Below are 22,180 nucleotides of genomic sequence, written 5' to 3'. Positions count from 1 at the left end.
TTTTGGCACCGAATCAACTCGTCCTAAATGCATTGAATTCAGCTGCAATGTCGGCTTGGCGTAGAAGAGACCCACATGACACGCACATGCGCACCCCATTGTACATATCAAACGTTGGTTCTGTGATAAGGGCCATAGATCCAGTTTGAACCAATTCAAGATGTTCTGTCCGAGAACGCGCCTAATATGAGTACCTCGTGGCGGTACTACACCCATGCACTAGCATGTCAATGGACATAGCAGTTGCTGGAATGAAGCATGTTTTATAGAGCTCATAGACACGTGCCGGCATGCGGAACCAGACAAGTGTCCTTCTGTGGATGGTGTACTCGTTTTGTATATTAGCCTAAGGGGGTGACGAAGCTGGAAACTGACATGTTTGCACAGATATGGGCGACCTCAGATCTTGCACACGTACATGTTCTTAAGCATTGTCTGTTTTGTGAGAGCGGATTTGGATAAATTGTCCAATAATCTAGGTCAAAGATGCTTGTGCAGTCCTCAATTGATGTACAATACGCATGATTGCAATAGTGGCTGTACGGACTACAAATATGCACGGTGAAATAAGAACGGCATTGAACACACAGCATCAGCGAAATAACGCACATCAAAGGATATATCGAAAATCACGGTTCTGAATGTCCGTCAAGTCTAGGAATTCCTGCACAGCGGAGACGCGCATCAATAGAGATCCGGCCCATGCAACAATACAGACCGACCTTATCTAACTTCCGCTCCAAAGGCATCCCATTCTCGCCAGGGTCCGTTATGTACATATCGTTATACGTGTCGTCGGGCGGCTCGGCATCGCGTCGCACGTTCTCGGATGCGAGGCGAACTCGGATGATCAGGAGGAGAAGCGGGCAGGCAAGGTAGCAGAAGCCGATAATTGTCCATGGGACGTGGTTTCTGCACCGGCGACAATAAGCGCCAATGCGATTGTAATCAACGCGAGTCAAAGGGTGACTAGCTCACCGTGGCTTGTACTTCTCTTGCCACATGAACGGTCCCAGGGCGTTGCCGAGGCAGTAGGCGATGAGCATGATGGCGTTCACAGTAATTCGCTTTGTGTGTCCTGCCGTGACGTTCGACAGCCAAGAGAGCGAGAGCACGAACCCCGTCGTGCCAACGCCTGTCCCCACCGTGAATAAGCACATGTTAAGCGCCGAACGCCACTCCACAGACACGCACCGGTTAGCCACTGCGCGCATAGCAGTCCAAACCGGTTGCTCCACGGCAGCACGTTGATGAGGAGCACGCCGACTAGGTTCAGAATGAAATACACCGCGCCGACGTACGCGCGGGCGTTTTCCAGTCGTACGGCGAGCCGCACGCCCGTCCAAATAGTGACGATTTCAATGATGCCATCGACACAGCCGAGGAGCGTTGTTTGCAGGTAGGTGAAGCCGAAAGAGGCCACAATCATCTGCCCTTGGTTCGTGAGGCTATTTGGGACATTATTGAGTGCGGAGAAGAGGGCGAAGAGCCACGTCTTGGGGTCACGCAGCGCCTCGTGGACTCTGTGTAAGAAGGCGGGCTAAGCACGGAGGCTCTCGAGAGATCGGAACACGTACTGTTCCACCTTGAAATGCTTGTTCTCCACGCCAGTCTGGTTCCCCTACGGATTCGGCAATGTTCAGTTCATCGGACTAGTATAGATGAAAAAGACATAGACATACCTTCAGGCGTTGTATAGCCACCACGCGTTCTTCATTGGTCAAGAACCATGCATTCGTGGGCGAGTCGGGGAAATAGAGCCTTTAGAAACAATCACCAAGGCTTGGAATGGAGATTCGCGTAATTAGCTTACCAATAGGCTACGGCGGTGATGAATGTCATAATGCCGGTGATTGTCATGAGCCTGACACAGGAGATGACACTGTAAATATAGGTGGGCCGAAGACTTTGAAAATGCCGACCATTGCCACGGTTCAAAGCCCTCGGTTCTGATATGTAGAGTTCCGAAGCTAATGAAACCAGATATGATCTGCGCTAACTGCATGGAGTCACGAGACAGCCAGAGATTGTACCTTGCTGCTCTACTCACCGGTCCCATTCATAAGAACTGAAAAGAGATGAGCGACTAGTCAGCGAGGAAAGAGAAACCACAAACACCAATATCCAACTCGCAGTGTCTGCTCGTTATGGGTATAGAACATAGAGCTGACGATCATGAAGCCTGCTGTGATAGATCCCTCACACATGCCGAGTATAAAGCGAGCAGCGAATAATTGGGAAAAGTTCTTGCACGCAGCATGCGCGGTCAAGGCAGCTCCCCATATGAAGATGTTAATGCTGAATGAAAGCGGCCATGAGATGCGGGGTATGAAGATGATGAGAGCGCTTACCTCATCCATTTTCCCACAGGAAAGCGTTGCAATGCCATATTCTGAGGATACTCGAAGACGAGGTAACTGATGTAGAAGACTGTTCCGAGCCTGTGGTAGCATGAGAATGTGAACATACAGACAATTCCATAGCTCACCAGTTGTACCTAGCAAGGAAGGCTCTTCAGCAGCAATACGCTGGACTATTGGAAAGCGTACTCATTTGTGGTCAAGTGGGTGGCTTCTCTGTCGAATTCATAGCTGTACAATGAACGATCCGGGAAGAGGTAGAGAATCCAGTGACAAACCTAATACCAAGGATTGCAGCACTTCCGAGGGTGGTTTTGTCCATGAACTGTATCCAGTACAGTGCTACATTCAATCCAAATTAGTCAAATATATACCAAGCACATGTTGTGTCTTTAAAGGCCAATGTATGATATTGCACTACGCAGGGGAAATGAGACAGACGTACTGCACATGAGAGGCAGAATATGCCAATCAATCTTCTCTCGCACTCGATCAGCCTCTATGGGGTCCAGTGTGTCCGTGATTCCGGAGATAAGTTGGGCAGCGGTATCTACTACTTCGCTTGATACAGCAATGTGCCCATCTTTGAAGTCATCTTCGTCGCCTATCACTTCATTGGGTCCTAATTCTTGTAGCGGAACGTAGTACGAGCCCTCTCGTGAAGTGTACCGACCCGCATTGTGTGAAAACATACTTATAGCATGTAACGTCTTGTTTTATAGGATGAAAAGGAGTGATACTACAAGATAGTCATTGCAGGAGAGTAGAGACGTGGAAAACTGCTTCGGTCACTGATTGCGCCACAGGCGCGTAGCCTCACGTGACGCAATTTGCTCGTCCTGAAGTTTGAACCGTACCAAGCTGCTTCTTCGCGGTATTTGCTGTCACCGACTCTGCTTTCCTACGACTTGGTATGGTAAATATGCTCAAAATCCAGGCGAGCGTTTCACCGCCCTGTCATTGGTTCCAACTTCTGGCTCCCCACTTGACGTTCTTCTGTTCTGTTAAAGGATTGTTGGTTGTGACGAATACTGTCAATCGGCCACATTTAACGCCACGGACTGAGACTGTCGAACGTTCACTCTCATTGTGTGCTGCGGCCAACTCCAATTTCTCACCTTGCTGTGCTAGTCATCTTTTAAGAACAATGTGGCCACCCTTACGGCATTCTATCCGGCGTCTGATCTACTATATCTCTAATGAACAAGTGCGGGACATCATTTCTTATCTCCATTGTATTTCACTGCAGGTGCTAATGATGCTCAGGGGCAAAATAAATGAGACGTCGACAAATATCGCAGTCCGTGTTCAACCGCTCCACAACAGCGAGTTCTTCTCCCCCTCGCCTGCTTTCCAACATTCCAACTTACTGCAGATTTTGTTTGAGCATAACTGCTGGCGCTGGCATAGCCCATTTATCTTTGGCGGAGGACGTCGATATGGCCACTGACAACCGTTCGTCTTAGATGTGGATGGAAAGGCCACGATCGCAGTTGAAGACGCTATTCGCGGTTACAACAAACTTAGTCTTCAAGACGTACCTCCCGACGCCATGAAATACAAGAAGGGAGAGTCCAGGCATCGGTTGACTTCAAGAGGGGCCTGATCGACGTGAGCACACGGTACGTCGAAGAACATCTCAAAATGCTCAAAGCCGCTCTAGCATCGTAGACCACGAGCCACAATAACTTCTCTATGTTCGTCTTAAGGCTCTGTACGGATTGCTGGCGTGCCAATCAGAGGACGTGGAGAGTGCTCCATTTGAATGCGACAGTCCGTGTACGTGAGTGACCCATCCTGCACCTCATGATACATTCCAGGGCTGTGTAACATCTACCAGAATCTATGTATCCATCTATCCTACAGAGCCATGACTCCAATTTGCTGAAACATATCGGCAGACGTGGCACTCAGCACATGCAATGGAATCCCCGGTGCGACGATGGGATGAAAACGCTGAAATGGGACGGCGCTTGTAATATGCGAGGAGATGCTCAAATATACCAAGGACCAACACTGTCCCTACGCAGCGCAGGTCAAGTGTCGCTTCTCTCAAGGTGTTTCGTTCCTTGACTCCAGCGTATGCTCACAGTGATGCTCGTAGACGCCGTAGCTAGCTACAATCATCTGCAATCATCTGGTGAATGGCCTTGGCTTCAAGCCGGAGAGCCAACTGGGAGTTAATCTCCCTTGCTACCCTGTGCGCAATCACTCGACTTCATCCATTCTGTTATCCCCCCTTCTCTCCCCTTCCACAAACTCTTCTTCCTTTCATCTGCGGTCAACCGGGGTTGGATTTATATGGGGATCGAGTCGAGGACGCAGTAAGACTCGAATTCACACAAGGTGACCTGGTTTCTCGGCGATTATGCTAGTGGTAGGCATTACTTGGCAGTCTTATGGAGTAAAACACATACAGCGACTCGTGTATCATCCCAGGCTCTATCCGACACTCTCACGCCAAGGGACCCCTTGGAGGCGCGAGAATGACGATCCAATCAATAATTCTATTGCGATACCGCGCTGTGATGGACCGTGGATAACAGCTGAGGTAACTCAGAATGCGACGCATATGTGGTCTGCTGCCCAGATAGGTGTTTGTCCACCAGCAAAGCAGTCTTCGCGTTTGTGATGCGCCCCAGTCGCCTCCTAATTTCTGTTGTAATCGGGTTGTCTCGCCATGTAATCCGATCGTGACCATCGTCCTTTACTCGTGTTTGTAGTCGAGGTACCAAGCGAGCGAGAAATCCGATTGCATGGCATGCGTGCAAATAATCTCAAATCCAGATATCCTGCGAGACTGCATCCGATCATTCATTCAATTCTTAGTCGCGCATGGATGAGGAGACAGTTCTGGTCAATAATCACGACATTGTTATGAAAGAATCGAATCTTCTAGGGGATGCAAGGACTGACAATGAGCCTCCTCGAGGCCTGCATAGCGCCATACTCAGCAATGAAGAAGGTTACGCTCGGAGATTGCTAGTGATGTGCAACTGCTGAGAAGGAGGTATATGCTGCTCTCCGAGCAACTCTACCCCGCCTGCAAGGATCCCTACACGCAACATAGCCAGAAACTTCGTACGCAGAGCAATCAGTCTCACGAACGAAAAGATCAACGGATACCATACATTGTGTGCGGCATTGGAATGCTGGTAAATTCCTCCAAAAAACGCGGCAGTCATATCTTTGCCTGAGTTACGTCTTAACAGCTCAACTCCTCCCGGATGTTCTGCGTTGAAAGTGGTGACATCGTGAATAAAACCGGATACTAGAATGAGCGTGCGTTTTGCGGCTTCCTCCTGAACTAATGACACAATCATATTTGTGGGCGCTACAGTCGAAACAAACTGACTCACATGCACTCCAAGTAAGTATCGGTAGGTCTTCGGGTGGTACTGGCCATTCCAGCGCGTCTTGCAATCTCTTCAATCTCTTCAGCTCCATCGTGAGCGATCCTTTCTGGATCTCATTACCAGGAAACGTCCGAAGATGGCTGGCAAGGCCAATGACATTGCACGCAGTGATAAACCATTTCGTAGGGTCATATTGATACCATCGAAAAGCGTTCCGATAGTCCATCGGAAACTGATGATGGAAATTGTGATACCCTTCACCCATGGTCAAGATAGCTGACAGCAGATGGTCCTTCGGTGAAAGCCTATCGTCATACGGTGTGTCACCCAAATAGTGCGCCACCGAATTGATGCAAAACACGCACTGAGGACAATTTTAGAACGCGCTCAAGAGGTAACGTCCACGTCCACTCACGTGGTGACAAACGGTCATACGTAGAGCTGCTGCGAAGCACAGTCCACCCAACCAGTCATCCCATAGGAATCCCGTTAGCATTGTTGGTAGTACAAAACCGGTTGTGAATGCGATGGCGAAGTACCAACGATGCTGCCATTGGATAAGCTCATCGTTCCTGAGGTCGGATATGTCCGCACTTCCTGGGCGTAGATCTGTGTGGAAGATCATCCACCCGATATGCGACCAGAACAGCCCTCGTTTCGCATTGTAAGGGTCTTCGTCAGTGTCCGTGTGGCGATGGTGCGAGCGATGTCGCCGTGCCCACCAGTAGACCGAACCCTGTACAGCGCATGAACCTGAGAGAAGCAAGAAGCACTGCAGAGCAAGTGTCGCCTTATATGCTCTATGAGACCATAGCCGGTGATAGCCTGACTTTTCGTCACGTCGGTCAATCTACGAGAATGCGGAGAATAAGAATGTGCTGACCAGCAGTGATGCCTACACGCTCAGAGGAATGAGTACGACAAGTATTGACGATCCACGGTGACTTACCTATCATTGAATTAACGTAGAGTGTGACTGCGCAGACCATTGTCTTTGAATTGATCGGCACGTAGCAGATTCCATATGCAGCCAAAGCAGGAGTGAAGACGAGAACGGACAGATTGAACCATTGTATGCCTCTGATGGGCGGAATCTTTTCAAACCCGAACAGAGATGTAAAGAGGTGCATGAATGGCGACAGAATAGGCGCGGAAGCCGTAAGATAGCCGGTCATGCTGCAGTACCTTGCACGCAATGTATTTATCGAATCCATGAAGGACACAAAAGAATGAATCAGAGGCTGTACTTGCTGCCATAGTTCGCATGAAATTGCAAGACAGCCGGATCTCTGGCACAAATGGTCATAACCAGCGCGAATACTTTGATTGATTGGCTCTGTGCGAGAACTGAAATTTAGTGTGTAGCGGAATGCTGATGGTAGCACAGAGAAAGGTCAACGTACCAATCAGGTGTTGGAGGTCGCCATCTTCACTTGTCGACGCCCGCGTGATAGAAGCATGTGTGCCAGCTCCAGGATAACATGATCCGAGATGAGTGCGCACAAAGTCCGCGATATGATGTGGGAGGAGTTCAATGCATCGTTGTGCGGTGAGGCCGAACGTCAACTGAGATGAATCGGTGGAAACACGAAGAAGCTTCGGTCCATGATTCTGGGGTACAAAGTACGCCATGCCATCAGATCCCTATCTGAGTGCTTACCAGATCATGCGAACACCTGCGTGCCTATTCACTTGTGTGTAGTACATTAAAGCACCAGATGTCATGAATTGAAACGAAGGCCCAGATGATACAAACGCACGAGTAATCGGCCATGATCGCAGGATTGAAATCGCCTGGCTCAATGATGGTCTGTGAACCGGCGTCCAAATACGCAATTAGCGTGGACGTAGACTCAATATGACAGAAGGTGCAGCCGCCGCTCATGATGCAACTTTCCAACAGATAACGACCACCCATGTGACGCTGTTCGGTACTCACGCTGTCTCCGAAAAGCACTAGCACGAACGTCCCAGTTGACTACGGCGGATCCTGTATCCAGACCGTGAATGCTGACTGAATCTGTCTGTATTGTGGCCTCTGACAGTATACGCAGGATCGAATTCCTGTCGATCATGTAAACCACCGCTAGATTCAAACTTCAGAGTGTCACCATAAAGTAAGAAATTTGACGCACCTCATGAAAGGGCCAGTGCGTAGAGTACGAATTGAGCTGACCTTGGCACGCACAGTAGAGATTGAGCCATCAGATGACTAGTTTCAATGTCATATTGAGTCACAGGCATGCCACGAGCTTCGCCAAGATGGAAACGGTCGGAGCAATTTCGAAGCAGTTCAAATTTACGTGATTATCGAGAACGTACACTCCTGAGGATATCAAGGAATTTGTAAAGTTTTAGGCGCACCATCATTACTGTTGCACTATAATATGAGGCAGGTTGGCATTCCTGCCCACGAAAGCCAAACCAAAAGGACGTCTATGCGAGTAATACTCATTGAGATATGTTCGTCGCAGGCGACGACCGAAAATGCGGTATGCCAGTGGAGGGTCGGAAACGAGTCTATTATTATGACATCAGCTATGCCCGGACAGTAGCCACACTATTAGCTTACCATACTTGATGTTTGCATTTATTTACCTCAGCTTCACCTGCAGCACACAATAAATGTGCAAGCCATAAACGAGGCTCAGCCCTGTCTGGTGATTGTGTAAGTCGTCAAGCTCTTACAGGTCGCATGCGAAGCCCGGTAATAGAATTTTTATTCTAAACAGCATACATCTCGACATGATAAAGTCTCGTCGAGAACGAGGTGAGGAAAGTGTCCGTTAATCGCCGGAGCAAGATCCTCAGTCGGAATCAGAGCCAACAATTCAGAAGACTACCTGCCATGAGATTCTAGTATGATGTTGTATACGGCAAAGGCAAAGACGACGTATATACCGCAACGCAAACGAGTGGTCCACGGTGCAGTTATTCTGAAAGCCTAACTATGTCCTTATGTCCTTCCAACGATATCTCACCGATCACTTGAATGCCTTGCGCGGTACCCCCGGACTGCTCCTCACAAGGACTAAAAATTCTAGCAAAGTAGACATGGAGTTCTTCTGGACGAGCGAGCGGCACACGCAGAGACAGTATGCCGTCTGGCCGAACGACGACGATCGCTCCTTCGTCCGCTTCACACCATATCTGTCAAACGCCTCCCCCGCATGATCACAGACGGCCCTTTCCCAGTGGCTCTGCACCGAGGGCCTCGGAAGTCTGCGCTGCGTGATCTCCTTGTATGACCTTGAGCTACGAGAACGCGAGGGCACACGTCTACGCGACAGAGTGCTGAGACCGCGATGTGCTCGCGGAGAGCACTGTACTTCTGCTGATTTGTCGTGGGCAGGTGTGCTGCGTCCTGCGAGACTTGCAGTGCGCCCGCCCAGATCAAGATCCAAAAGCGCCCTCGATACGGTGTGAACTCATGCGAGCGGCGCGGAATGAGGAGCTTAGTTCGCACACTAGGGCATCTGAAGCGCGTGCGTCTATCAGACGAGACCGAGCTGCGGAGTTAAAGTGATTGGTATGAGATGCCCAGGCTGACGGTGGGCGTAAAGTTCATATTGAAGACCTGCTTGAGATAGGCATTGACATCGGCGTCCGGAGCCGGGTTGTAATGCGCAGGAATTTCGCCCGACATGAGGGAGGCGATATCTCGTTCGAGCTGGATGAGATGCAGAGCAGACGTACGCCGTTCAGAATCGTGAGTATCGAGGATCTCTTCGGGGAACCAGCCTTTGAGAACGCCAGCCAGCTTCCATGCGAGGTTCGTGGCGTCATGTACGTCGGTGGTCACTCCCTCAAGACGAGATCAGCGGCGAACGTTGGAGAGGGAAATCCTCAAGTACCTGCGCAGTGCCAGACGAGTGTATATGCGCCGCATCTCCAGCTAGGAATACGCGTCCCTTTCTGAAGGTCTCGGCGACTCGCTGGCCGATCTCGTATACCGTCCACCAGTCGACTTTCACAAATTCACATGAGCGGCTCCACCGCCTTTCCCGTCTTCGCAGTGGCGTTCTCGCTGTGTTCGCCATACAGCGCATCGGAGCACACGAACCCGATCCTCGTGCGGCCATTGTCGGTTGGCGTCCAGAGCACGTTCCCATGGTGGCGCGACTCAATCGAGACGCCGCCTCTCCTGCTTTCAGACATGTTGGTGACAACCACCGCATCGAGACGGACCTATTCGTTTTTGGATGATGTTCCAAGAAAAGGTATCCCGCTCAGAGCCCGTACGGTGGATCTACCACCATCAGCTCCAATGAGATATTTGCTGCAAGGTACGTTCTTAGAGTCATGAATCTTTTACGAATAATGTGATGCTTACTAATGAACTGTTGCTCGCTCGGAGCCGAGTTGCTCTGAGGCAGCGATAAGATAATCCGGAGAGTCGCTGACGATGTAATCGACCAACTGAGCAGGGGCATGTACTGCGCCTTTGTCGATCTCGATGATGGCATCGCGAAGAGCATCTTCAACATACTTCTGGAGGATGCTGAAGCTGTAGAGTGCAGAATGAGCAAGCGACGAGGACGATCTTGAAAGCTGAAGGAAAACGAACCTATAGTCGGAAAGGTGTTCCCTTCGATCGCCTCTTAAACGAAGGTCCAACCTCTCGCCTGGACCTTATTGCTATCCCTGTATGTGGCTACATCTCTGTTCGATAGTCAGCTACCTGCTTCACGTGTCTGGACCCGAACTGAAGTACTGACCTTATGACGACGCCGATATCAGCGATCCAGTCATAAACGCCGATGAGACTGAGCAGCTCTAGCGATCGAGCATGCAACATACAGGCGCGGCTACACAATGCCTGCTCAGACTTGTGATACTGCTCTATAGACAATGTGAATCAAACGCGGCAGGAGAGGTACTGAAGACATACCGACGGCTAGAACGTTGATGCCAGCTTTAGCGAGTACGAGTTGGTCCACCACCGACTAGAGCACGTCGAATGTTTTGGGTATGATCGCTTGAGATGCCATTTGATGAACGACGGCGACTGCCCGCAAAGAGAGAAGTGCTTTAAGTGTCGGTGCATACTGGCACGAATTTGCATCGTGTATCACAGGAACTCCCCTCCGAAATCGCCGTAGATGCTTCAGAGCATATCATCGGTTTCAACATGAGCAATGATGCATGCCGAGGATGTCCAAACCCTTTGCAATAGCATCTACCGATCGGAAGCAAACTGAATCGAGGATGCTGGAGAACCTGCATTCCTACACCGTCACGGAGCCGTGTCGCGTTCCACTGAAGATTTTTCAACATCTCAGCTAACTATCCTCAGGTTAGTGATTCGTCCCCATCATGCCCGTCAAGCCCTAGCAAGATATGCTGCCGAGTACTGCATGCTGACATGCATGGGGAGAACAGTTGAGACTTGTGGCCTCTGTGACTGCGCAGTGGGCGGCTTCCAGCATCGTGACCTGCGTGACATCCTTGTGACATTGAGATAACGCGCTAGCGCCGGTAGCAAGAGCCTGTTCGATTCGAATTTTGTCTAACCTCTCCTGGAGTCCTGCCCTCTATCGTTTGACTGACAACAGTGCCGCCCCCTTACAGTCTCCATGCGCTGGCATATGCCCTTGTATCTGTTATTTTTTGCATTCTCTGCGGCCGTCTAGTCTCATATCTGTCGGAAGGCTCTAAATGGCTGGTTGATCTTACCAGTAAATCAATACGCAGTGTCTTTCATGTTCGCATGGCCTGTATTCTTTGACGCCGGCATCTCAATTGCTGTACAAATTATGCACCTCTTCTCACTTGGGCTCAGAATGCTTTGCTCCGCCTGACGGTGGTTACAGTCTTTTTCGGTTGTTGTGATAACACTGGTTTATTCCGCTAGGAGCAATCTTGCAGACCTCCGTCAGGGCCTGGATGTCTACAGTCTCTGTCTGGTGTTCCATATGCGGCCTCTATCCCGTGCTGGCAACGTATATTGGCATGCCCTGTCTTGGGAGCGCGAGGCTCGTCTTCGACTTGCCGGCAGTTCCAGTCTCACTGTCTCTGCGCCGTCCTCGCTCCTCACTGCGTTCATCTCACTTTTCCTACTCGAGCTCCATCGCCGCCCCGACCCGTTGGCCGCCACGTCGCGCATTCTCTATCATGGCGCACGTTTGTAACAACCTGTTTGACTACACGTCAGGGCGGTGGATGTTAGTCTCATACATGTTATTTCATGGGGTATATGTCTAACCCGTAATCTAATATGTTCAGCATCAACGATGTCCTTCGCCACGGAGAGCGCAGACGTGTCTTCAACGTCGATGGGCTACGTCGACTTGCAGCTCAGTCCGTCGATCGGAGTCCTGATGATATCATCGACCTGAAAAAAACTCGCCGAGGGTGGGTTTAACCGTACCTTCCTCATCACCATGCGCGATGGATTCCAAATGGTGGCGCGTATCCCATACCCGGCTACGATTCCCAAGTACTTCACTATCGCTAATGAAGTGGCTACTATGGCCTTACTCCGTTCCTCTGGGCTGCCTATACCTGAGGTATACGGATACTCTCCTGCGCCGGACAACGCGGCAGGGACCGAGTATATCTTTATGGAATTCGTTGAAGGCACTAGCTTGAGCGACATATGGTTTGGTCTAGGGGAAGGGGACATTATTTCAATCTCACGCCAACTTGCTGAACTCGAGTCGAAGATGATGTCGATTGCTTTCCCGGCTGGCGGAAGCCTGTACTATGCAAAAGACTTGGAGAAGGTGGCCGGGAGGCCGGGCATCCCGCTAGAGGACGAGCATTTCTGCGTCGGTCCAGATACAAGACTGCCTCTGTGGTATGGCAGGAGATCACAGCTCGATGTAGATCGAGGACCATGTAGGCTGCTCTCTGCCTTTTTATTATTCCTTCCTTAAACTAACTGACAACTGTAGATGAAAGTGCCGAAGCAGCACTCGTAAGAGGAGCCGAAAAGGAACTAGCTTATCTGGAGCAGTTCGGTCGACCGCTGTTGCCGTTCCAGCGCGTAAGGAGGGAAGGTTACCGGTACCAGGAGCAGCCGCCGTCGGATCACATCGAGAACCTGCACCGCTATCTCCTCATCGCGTCGTCACTCATTCCTAGGAACCCGGCCCTCGGTCATTTTTGCATCCGGCATCCCGACCCCCAGCCGAGCAATATCATCGTTTCCAGGTCGCCCGACTCTAACCTGCACATCGTCGGCCTGATCGACTGGCAACACCCAACGGCTACAGAACTACGATGATCCTATCTCGCAATTTATGACGCGGCCTTCGCTACCGGAGAATTTGGATGACTTGGACGAAACCCAGCAAAGCCGAGAGAAGGAACTCTATCGTCGCCGTCTCGTCCATTACCACTACGTCAAAAACACGGAGGAGTACAATGAGCTTCATTATGTGGCATTGACGGAAGCCATGGGCATGCTCCGCCGCCGCCTCTTCTGCTACGCCAGTGACCCATGGGAGGGTGAAACTCTCGCGCTGAAGGTTGCGCTGATAGAAGCAACGGAGAACTGGGAGACGCTTACGGGGGGAGGCCCGCCGTGTCCTGTCGTGTTCGACGCCGAGGACGTACGCGAGACGATGGAGCTGGATGCAGAACAGAGAGGAGCGGACGAGACTCTAGAGGCGTGCCGGAACATGATCGGCTGCGGGCCGGAGGGCTGGGCGCCCACCGAGCGCTATGAGGAGGTCATGACACGCAGCAAGCAGCTGAAGGAGGATACATTGGCGGAGGCCAGGTCGGAGGAGGAACGGGCTCAGATCGCGGCGCACTGGCCCTTGGACGACATGGACGAAAAGGAATACATGTAATGAATCAAGCCAGCTATTCTGGCCCCCCGTAGGAACTCCCACTCTTTCACTAGCCCTTTCGATCCCGTTCCCCGTAGGAGAGAAGTGATATCGGCAGGAAACTTCTTATAGGGGGACGCCGCCGTCCTTCAGCTTCCTAAACAGGCATCTTCACATCCGATCGCACTTGTTTGTGATCGATTGATCGTTCGCGCTAGCTGTGGCGTGTGGCACATTCGCAATCTATAGATCGAACTAGTGGCGTTTCTATCACGAGGCAGAATAAAACTGCGAACGATTCCAGCAGCAGCCCGGGCCACGGATTCATCGCAAGACGTGCTTCTGATAGAAGACCTGCATGCCGTCCTGACACTCCTTGCTATCCGTCGTACCCTCCCTCTCGTGCCGCCTCAACGTCTCCCTAAGATCCTCCGGCAGCCGTTCAAGCAGCGCATTTGTACCCTTCATCCACAGCTCCATAGATGCGCTCGCATTTCCTATGATCAGATGCTTCATGCCACTGGGGCGATGATGTATGGCATAGTGAATGGCCAGCATGCCACCCCAGGGATGAGAGGGCGAACGCCCGATTTCAGGTCTCCAGTGACCTTGTACCAGGTGTTGTAGGTCTCGCCGCCGTAGATGAAAGGAATGACGCCGGTAATCTCAGACATGTTGATTGTTGCCGGTACCATTCGTAAAAATAACAGAAGAAGCGTCCGGCAGCTTTCTTAAGAGAGATGAGAGCCACAACGTCATCGGTAAAGTAGTTGTAGCGAGTGCCATACCCAAGCGGAGTTGCGTTCCCTAAAACGAATGCGTTGTGATTCATCTGATATTGTTTCTTCCGCCGGTCTCAAGGAGGAACCTTCTTGGAAGCATCACTCAACAGACCTTCGAGAAGTCGCTAAGACGCCTTATTCAGTGACATTAGGTTCTAGCGCTCCGATATCGGCATCTGGAAACATCGGAAAGTCCATTCAGGCCCCTTATACAATAAAGCCGTCTTTCGTTGTGGGTGTCAATGGGTGCGTGAGAGCAACGACTTGCAAATGCTCTCATGCTGATCAATTGCAATAATTTTCATCGTTGTAAGGCCTTTTCATATTCTAGAAGACGCATAAACTTGATAAGTGGACATCAACTCACCAATCTCAGTGTAAAAAGAAAGTTGCTTTATAGCTGATGACCACGTTGCATATTTGCGATGGTGAGCCATGCCGCAGGCTCAAACCCATTCCACTGATCTGAATCTCCGGGTCTACAAGTGAAGCGTGAAGAAGCCCTGAAACTGTCCGATAATCCCGTGCTGTCGAGTTTCCTGTGCTTCTGCGAAAATGGTGCACCCTTTCTATCAACTTCTTCACCATGAGCGGTCCAATCTGAGCGCTCGCCTTCTGGGACAAGTCTTTCCGCCTAATCCAACTCGGAAAGGGCGTTTCATGTGTTCCCTTGAGCTCATCGTACTTCCCATGGCAAGGTTTGATGATACGCCTCAAGTGAGAGGTAACGCTGATAACAAGACAGCTTGGAGACGCGTATGTAGGGATGGGGCAGGAGATCAGCGGGTGTTTCGTGATACGCAAGCAGGGTGCATTCATAATGAGGGGTCTGGCGAGAGAGATCAACGACTTGCGATGCTGCGGAGTATGTCTCATGCAATTGGGCCAGAAGCGCTCTCGCAAGATAAGACGTGTTTCTTTTTCCTTTGGCTTCATCCGAGTCGGGTTCCTCATGCGGCGTCTCGGATGCACTTAGAGCGGCGATGTAAAAGCCGATACCTTCTTCCGAAGATGAAACATGATGGGAAAGCACATCGTGAGATCGCACATGTCAAGTCCCATATCAGAAACAACCTTTCTGTCAGGAGATATCGCAACACGGCGAAGAGTTTGAGTATGGGTGCGGAGAGAGTAGGTCTTGTCTATGAAACGTCGATAGTCGAAGAATTTTGAATTGATGTAACATTTCTCTCTCGCAGTGATAATTAGGGTGAGGCTGTGTTACTAACTATGAAAGTAGTTATCGTGGTGCTCACCTCGTTGACGACGCTCAAAGATGGCTTGCTAGTTTGTCAGAAGCAGCCCCATTCTCTCCCGTCGCCCGTGCTCAGTCCCCTCGTTCCGCAAGAAAATGCGGACAGATCGATAAATCTGAATATTCTTTGTGCACAGGCCAAACCCTGTGCTAAATGGCTTTGTCGCGCAATGGAGTGACCGAGTCGGGCGATCGGGTGCCTGATGCTATTGCGTCGTTGATCGCAGTGATGAACTCCTACGCTTTTCCATGATGTCTTCATCCTACATACGTCGGGTGTTTTTTAAAATGGCTTTGTTGGAGGTGTGAGGTACATTTAAGTATGGTAGCGGCCGGATATCAACTGATAAAAGAGAGCGCATACGATCATTATTCTCGGCAATCTCCGCATCTGAATCATACAATATGGCTGAAGAGCTGCATGTTCTGCCCCACTGCGCTCATGTCTTCTCTTCAATCGTCGCCTACGCGGCTAGTCTTCAAACTTGGCTCGGTTTTAGGATATGGCTCCTATGTGAGTGAATTCGCGTGCAAGGATTAAATTGAATCAATTACTCTGATGTCCTGCAGGGCATGGTGTACAACGCCACGAAAGAAGGAGAGAATGTCTCGGATAGCGTGGCAGTGAAGAAATCACGCGTTTCTCTACACCGCAAACGTACGATGCTTCAGCATGAAAGTCGGGTATTGCAGCTTTTGCAAGGCCATCCAGCGATTCCGGCAGTGTATGCCTATGGTCGGTTCGAACATTTCGAATACCTTGCGATGGAGCGGCTTGGCCCCAGTGTGATGGACCTGATGCAGCACTCCAGTGGTGCACCACTGAAGACAGTTTTACTTATTGCTAATCAGATGGTAGGACATTTCATTTCTCAGCATACGTGTTATCTCTAAATGATGAGATTTCCGTAGCTTTCAGCCTTGGAACATATACACTCGCATGGGATCATACATCGAGACATCAAGCCTGAGAACATTCTCCTCTCTGTGCAAGACCCCAATGGTGTGCGACTGATTGACTTCGGTATAGCTCGTCGTTACAAGACGGGCATTCCATCTCAGTATGACCCAATCGTTGAGCGAAAAAGCATCGTGGGTACACTTACCTGGGCCAGTCTCAATGCACATTATGGAATAGGTAAGTGTTGTGTGGCAAATGCGTTCCTCATTTCTCAATTGTGTGTTTCCCAGATCTTTCCCGTCGTGATGACCTCGAATCACTTGCATATACTTTATTCTTTCTCTTGAGAGGCGATCTACCTTGGCGAAAGGCCCTTCGTTATCAAGGCACCGCCATCGCTAACATGTTGCAGGCCCGTGAACAGAAGAAGATTTGGACTGGGATTAAATTAGCAAAAGGATACCCGTCAGAGTTTGCCGAGTTCCTCGACTATGCCCGTTCTCTGAGTTTCGGGGACGAGCCAGACTACTCTCATTTTTCACGCATGTTTACGGATCTGTACCGCCGCTCTGCATTCGAGGACGATGAAATGCTCGTTTGGTCTTCATCTTCGCCTGGTATGTTCAATTTTGTGCAATCGATCATTGCTGAACTCTGTATCAGTTTCTGCTGACAGAAACTCGACTTCTCATCAGAGGACCGACAGTCAAGGTCCGATTCTGACCCCTGGTCAGCTGATATACGTCGAGGTTCTAGCTGGTCTCACACTTCAAGGCATCCCGAAGCTGAACGATTCGAACGTCTGGTACGATCCATCCCTTTTTCGAGACAAGTGGCTATTTCCGCCGAGGCCCGCTGTCGTAATCAAGAGTCATTTTAACACCGATGAACGCCGACGCTATGTAAAAGTGGCACCTCTCACATGCGGTCAACCTCCAAGCACCATGCCATCAGTGCGCATCGCACGGGATGTGGACCCACCAGAAACAAGTGAATCTGCCAAAATTCGCACTCGCCCAGCTTGGCCTATTCCGTATACATACTGCTATGCCTTTGCCAAGTTGAATACCTTCATTGCTGTTGATGATCAGGTATGGAGGAGATGTAATTCTCCGAAGCTTTCTGACTAGTTCTATCCAGCCTGTTCCTGCATTTTATCAAGTTGATCCCGATGTGGTCAAGCTCCTGGAAGATACATTCACCGCCGCAGACCAGGTCAAGATGCCGAACGAAGAGGACACGAGAGCGTACGATAGCATGGAGAAGCGCGGCACATTCCCCGTATTCGCACGTATCACGCCCCTACGGTCCGACAGCATCGAAAAAGCGCGCGAAGAGTGGTCTGGAACGCGCGGGTGGTTCGATGAGCTCACCAAAATTGGCAGACGTCAAGCTTTAGAGGACGGATGGCCATGGACCGGGACTCCAGAGGCCCTTGTTAAGGGACAAGATGGAGGATCCGTTGAGGAGTTGTCTGACAGTTACTACGGCTACGATATCGCAGACTGGGAGCTGCAGGGTGAGCGCGATGTCTCCCTGACGTTATCATCGGGGGAAACAGAGATGTTGGATGCGCAGATTCAGCGCATCGATGAGATCATCAAAATTTGAAATGGATGGTCTTCATGATTGGGATGGAACGCGGATGACGACTGATTGAGCTGATGATAGGCTGCTTGTGTCGGACATCTTAGCTTATCATCAATATTACTGATGCTTCAGACGTGTATTCGGTGCGCTTCCTCGTCACTGATGTTACTATATTCCAGATACACATTGAGGTGACATAAAATGAACACAGTAGTACCGTAGAAAAACAGCTTTCAAGAAGACCCGCTCACGGTTCCACGACCCATAATCGTTCGGACAGTCGGCTAGGTTGTTGTAAGCTAAGTAACGATCTGCGTGCCTTTTATCAACGTGCGTTCCATTGCTGAGCCGACACATATGCTATTGTATGAAAGAGGCGGCAAGCTAAAACCCCAATAACAACTTTCAAACTTTTCACACTAACACTGATGTAGACGAATCATGGAGCGATTTACAGCTCATTGGTGCACTCCTACGACGGACGAATGTCACCCCGCTTTCACAAGGCTCCCAGCATGTGGACATGCTTCGTATGTCACAGACTAATTCGAGGTTTTTGTTGTTTCCATTCATCAGTTTTCCATCAGACGACTATCTTTTTTCGGATATCTGCGAAGAAATGTTCAGTGACGGTACTCCGTACGAATGGAATGGCCTAGCGCTCAGCAAATATTATATATACCCGCCGTGGTACTCAGCGTTGAGCAGCACCAGATCATTTGCAAGATGACGGAAACCAAAGTTACTACGGCTCTCAAAGACCTCCGGGTCGGCGATATGATCTGGGTGAAAGCCACTGTCAATAAAGCGGACTTGGCGAACCCAGCGGCCACCTCAGCCACAACGAAGGCGTGAGTATCTATATGACATGTTCTACCTCTCACTCCATCTCACTGCAGGCTTACTCACATATGCATTTACAGTGTCTTGCAAGGCAAACATGTAAAGCGCCTCTGTGTCGTTCTCATTGAAGGGACCACGAGTGTCGTAGTGACCTATCTCACGACCTTTGGAGACTCGGCCGCCCTGCCCACCCGTTTCACTGATAAATCGTACTGGTACCCGTCAGTCCAGCGACGAAGGAAGGTCCGTTTAATGCCCTCCCCTCCATCAATGATAGAGCGCAATGGGTTAGCTTGCGCCAAAAGCAGACAATATTTGACGATCCGGTGCGTTTGATCTTGACCATAAAACATATTGCTCTGAGTTAATTCATTCTGGGATTCGCAGGTCCCGAAGGTCGCATCTAGGTTTACGTCGTCTTCCATCCGGCTCATACTCAATGCGATGAAGGAGTGATTGGTGATGAGCGCAGTTGCGAAACTGGCTCCAGGAAGAACTGGCGTGCCGAGACATCGGTGTTACATTCAGCGCTTTTTCCTTGTTAGTCGAACCTTCTCTTCTGACAGTATGGCAGTGTAAGTCATGTAACCTCCCCAATGATTCTCGACCAGAGCTCCGAGTCAACAGCGTGAATACATTCTTACTTTGCCATCATAGTATACGTGTTGCGTATCCACGACAAATGAACTCCTCCGCATCCTTCTAAGTATAACCGAGGACAGACAGATTTTCGGCCTGCCATCCGAGAGGGTGCGCAAGGTCTCGATTGCACATTAGGTACGTGAACACACACAGAAACATCTCATCGATTCGAAGTCAATTCATCACTATGCCGCATTATACGACGGAACTCGATAAGTCGACTAGCGTGCTGGGGCAGTAAGAGGCGTCACAGCGCTATAGCGAGTATGCAGCACATCACCTTAGGCCCGCCTGCTAGATAGCGCCACAATTTTTGAAGATGGGCGCTATCGTTAGCTACGTCGTTCGACTGCTCGCCGTACTCGTTGAGTGCTATGACGACAAGAACTGTCTGCCGCGTATTCCGATATCAATTTTCGGTTGTGGGAGACGTTCATCAAGTTCCGCCGAAGTACATCGCTGCAGCGACTCTGGCCATGCCATCTATGCTAAGCCTCATTTGCAATCCCGTGTTGATCTTAAGTCTGCTCGAAAAAAAGAGAGGCCAAGTGCTCCGCCGACAGATTGCATTTGATCCTAAATCACAGAGATACGCAGGCGTGGGATCATGGAGAGATGCAAAGAATGCTGATTCGCAATTATCAGGCATAGAATCGTTGTGCCATGTTGAAAATATCGCGCAGGACATTGACACAGCTCGAAAACAATAATATATGTGTCCTATGACTATGCTTCATGGACGTTGCGATCGTCCCCTCCCCCCAGTATTCGAAAACGGACGGCATGCGCTATGAGTTATTCGAGTATGACAACGCACTTCGTGAGTTACTGTCGGATCGCCTTCTTACGGGACGTCACAATAACCACGCGTTACCACTCTGTCGGACTCCCATGTTCCAGAATACCGCGACAGGGGAAGCACACCAATCTGATTATGATGAAGAAAACAATTCTAGACAAGATATTTCATATTGTCTGACTTCTCATGATGCACCGATTTTGCCTATCTGATAGCCTTCAAGACAGCAATACAGTGCCCGGATAATCAAGATTCGATCCCAAATTATACTGAAGCAGGAGCTAACACGGAGAGGCCATCTGTTAATTGTTCATCTTCAACCGTATGTCTGAGTATCGTCTCACAAAAAGCATGGATGATGCCTACCGTGACACGGTGTGCAAACTTTATCAAGGCATTGATGACCTCATCATGAAACTCATAATAGAGTGCATGGCCCCATTCTCGACCATATGGACCTCAAGGTCCTTGAAGTACGGACTCATCTCCTGCACGACGACGTCACCGAAGACCTGTTTATCGGCAGTTCCGTTCAAAATGAGCATCGGCAGACCATCCCGCCCGGCTTCGAACAGCTTAGTGGGATCTTGTTCACGAGTGAGGATAGAGTTGGCGACATCCGGAGGCTGGAGGGTCGCTTGTCCGATCCAGGACGTCTTGACGTTGCAGTCGGCTTTGTCTGGATACGTGAAGAGGGAGTCTATGAATGCAACTTTTGTGCGTCCATTCAGAGCGACATCGGTGGTGTTCATGAGCCCCGGAAGGAATCCGAGGACAGTCGGAGTTCCGACTCGCTGCATGATAGTTCCAACGTACGGCAGCGCAGCCATGTAGATGATGCCCACGATGGGGTTCGGCTCAAGATGGGCGCAGACGTCAGCGGCTACGGTGCCTAAAGTAGCTCGTCAGATACTTCGCCGTCGCTGCACAGGGTCACTCACATCCATAGCTCCTGCAAATATGAGCGACAGGTTAGTTCCACATATGTGAGCCGTGCGCATGATGACGAACCACCCAACGTGTACAACATTCTTGATATTGAATGCACGAATAATAGCAGCGTAGTCGTCTGCGAAGAGCGACGAGATGTAGCTCTCTGGATTGGAAGGCATGCCGCTTCTACCGTGGCCGCGCATATCGTACCGAACCTGTCATGTCAGGCGGTCAACGACGATGTATGAGTATTTCAGCCAGCAGAAACAGGACTTTCCAGATAGAAAATATCAAGCAAACGGCTTTCCTTGAAGAGGCTGTCAAATGCAGCTGCAGAGAGGTTCAAGCCGTGCACAAAGATGATGCATGGCTTCTGGGCATTTCCGACAGCCTCAGCATAGATGGATGTGCCATCGCTGGACTGCACGATCTTGACAATCGGAGTAGTGGCCATGACAATATGTCGAGAGCGTCGACGACAAGGCCTGAGATAACAGTGGTGTCGACAGTGGGACAGAACATCAACGCCGAAGTCTATGGTAGGAGCTTGAAAGCTATTCCGATTCCGAAGTGCTGTGTAGCGGTCTCTCCTTGATGCGGAGTAGATCAAATAAACAAATTCAGTGCCCATTCTCTCGGTAAACCACGGTTTCGTGTTTCTCTGGGCTTCCGCTGCGAACCAGAGCCTTCTTCTCTCGCTGATGTGTAGAGTCTGCACTCCAAACGTTTAAAGAGAAGAAGATAGGGAAAAATAAACTTGACGAGACGGAGAGGTGTCGATGAAGTCCACTTGCGCGGTGTGTTTCGGAACCGGGCATCGACGACCTGAAGCGATCCTCTAGCGCATATCGTAACTGTGAGACTGCGCCTTCATCCGCTCCTACGGCACTGTTGTTAAAGCTCTCACTATCATCCACGTAGTAGTACTTGAGGGGATAATA

General features: G+C 50.2%; 9 protein-coding genes across 9 annotated transcripts; 4 read left to right on the top strand and 5 right to left on the bottom strand.

Moving 5' to 3' along the window:
• Positions 1-610: 610 nt before the first annotated feature.
• Positions 611-3,052, bottom strand: LAESUDRAFT_660195 (MFS general substrate transporter; the record flags this gene model as incomplete). The annotated part of the gene is made up of 13 exons (XM_040904856.1): positions 611-664; positions 723-912; positions 979-1,135; positions 1,195-1,523; positions 1,578-1,621; positions 1,683-1,761; positions 1,814-1,864; positions 1,923-1,995; positions 2,051-2,068; positions 2,117-2,298; positions 2,352-2,497; positions 2,635-2,702; positions 2,806-3,052. 13 exons carry the CDS (start codon positions 3,050-3,052, stop codon positions 611-613), a joined length of 1,638 nt encoding a protein of 545 aa, XP_040760880.1.
• Positions 3,053-5,326: 2,274 nt separating this feature from the next.
• On the bottom strand, positions 5,327-6,891 carry LAESUDRAFT_762131 (delta 9-fatty acid desaturase protein; the record flags this gene model as incomplete). Its single annotated transcript, XM_040913042.1, has 6 exons — positions 5,327-5,437; positions 5,492-5,667; positions 5,720-6,080; positions 6,132-6,541; positions 6,600-6,611; positions 6,666-6,891. The coding sequence occupies 6 exons, from the start codon at positions 6,889-6,891 to the stop codon at positions 5,327-5,329; spliced, it is 1,296 nt and encodes a 431-aa protein (XP_040760879.1).
• A 2,342-nt stretch (positions 6,892-9,233) lies between these two features.
• LAESUDRAFT_762130 (uncharacterized protein) lies at positions 9,234-10,514 on the bottom strand (the record flags this gene model as incomplete). Its single annotated transcript, XM_040913041.1, has 6 exons — positions 9,234-9,521; positions 9,571-9,631; positions 9,699-9,904; positions 9,959-9,995; positions 10,050-10,223; positions 10,435-10,514. 6 exons carry the CDS (start codon positions 10,512-10,514, stop codon positions 9,234-9,236), a joined length of 846 nt encoding a protein of 281 aa, XP_040760878.1.
• Positions 10,515-11,215: 701 nt separating this feature from the next.
• Positions 11,216-12,441, top strand: LAESUDRAFT_729376 (uncharacterized protein). The gene is made up of 2 exons (XM_040909624.1): positions 11,216-11,880; positions 11,942-12,441. The coding sequence occupies exons 1-2, from the start codon at positions 11,669-11,671 to the stop codon at positions 12,078-12,080; spliced, it is 351 nt and encodes a 116-aa protein (XP_040760877.1). The 5' UTR covers positions 11,216-11,668; the 3' UTR covers positions 12,081-12,441.
• LAESUDRAFT_762129 (uncharacterized protein) lies at positions 12,100-13,515 on the top strand (the record flags this gene model as incomplete). Its single annotated transcript, XM_040913040.1, has 3 exons — positions 12,100-12,556; positions 12,613-12,863; positions 12,934-13,515. 3 exons carry the CDS (start codon positions 12,100-12,102, stop codon positions 13,513-13,515), a joined length of 1,290 nt encoding a protein of 429 aa, XP_040760876.1.
• Positions 13,516-13,818: 303 nt separating this feature from the next.
• On the bottom strand, positions 13,819-14,168 carry LAESUDRAFT_762128 (uncharacterized protein; the record flags this gene model as incomplete). Its single annotated transcript, XM_040913039.1, has 2 exons — positions 13,819-14,004; positions 14,079-14,168. 2 exons carry the CDS (start codon positions 14,166-14,168, stop codon positions 13,819-13,821), a joined length of 276 nt encoding a protein of 91 aa, XP_040760875.1.
• A 1,936-nt stretch (positions 14,169-16,104) lies between these two features.
• LAESUDRAFT_738363 (kinase-like protein) lies at positions 16,105-17,155 on the top strand (the record flags this gene model as incomplete). The annotated part of the gene is made up of 4 exons (XM_040910881.1): positions 16,105-16,386; positions 16,444-16,669; positions 16,723-17,049; positions 17,109-17,155. 4 exons carry the CDS (start codon positions 16,105-16,107, stop codon positions 17,153-17,155), a joined length of 882 nt encoding a protein of 293 aa, XP_040760874.1.
• A 1,593-nt stretch (positions 17,156-18,748) lies between these two features.
• Positions 18,749-19,321, top strand: LAESUDRAFT_762126 (uncharacterized protein; the record flags this gene model as incomplete). Its single annotated transcript, XM_040913038.1, has 4 exons — positions 18,749-18,873; positions 18,946-19,086; positions 19,143-19,191; positions 19,253-19,321. 4 exons carry the CDS (start codon positions 18,749-18,751, stop codon positions 19,319-19,321), a joined length of 384 nt encoding a protein of 127 aa, XP_040760873.1.
• Positions 19,322-20,695: 1,374 nt separating this feature from the next.
• LAESUDRAFT_716340 (alpha/beta-hydrolase) lies at positions 20,696-21,693 on the bottom strand (the record flags this gene model as incomplete). Its single annotated transcript, XM_040907244.1, has 4 exons — positions 20,696-21,198; positions 21,248-21,258; positions 21,318-21,454; positions 21,508-21,693. The coding sequence occupies 4 exons, from the start codon at positions 21,691-21,693 to the stop codon at positions 20,696-20,698; spliced, it is 837 nt and encodes a 278-aa protein (XP_040760872.1).
• Between the last annotated feature and the right edge of the window lie 487 nt (positions 21,694-22,180).

The sequence above is a fragment of the Laetiporus sulphureus genome (assembly GCF_001632365.1).
Source record: "Laetiporus sulphureus 93-53 unplaced genomic scaffold LAESUscaffold_42, whole genome shotgun sequence".
Taxonomy (NCBI): domain Eukaryota; kingdom Fungi; phylum Basidiomycota; class Agaricomycetes; order Polyporales; family Laetiporaceae; genus Laetiporus; species Laetiporus sulphureus.
Note: the sequence above shows the minus strand (reverse complement) of the source record. Positions and strands in the feature narration are given on the sequence as shown.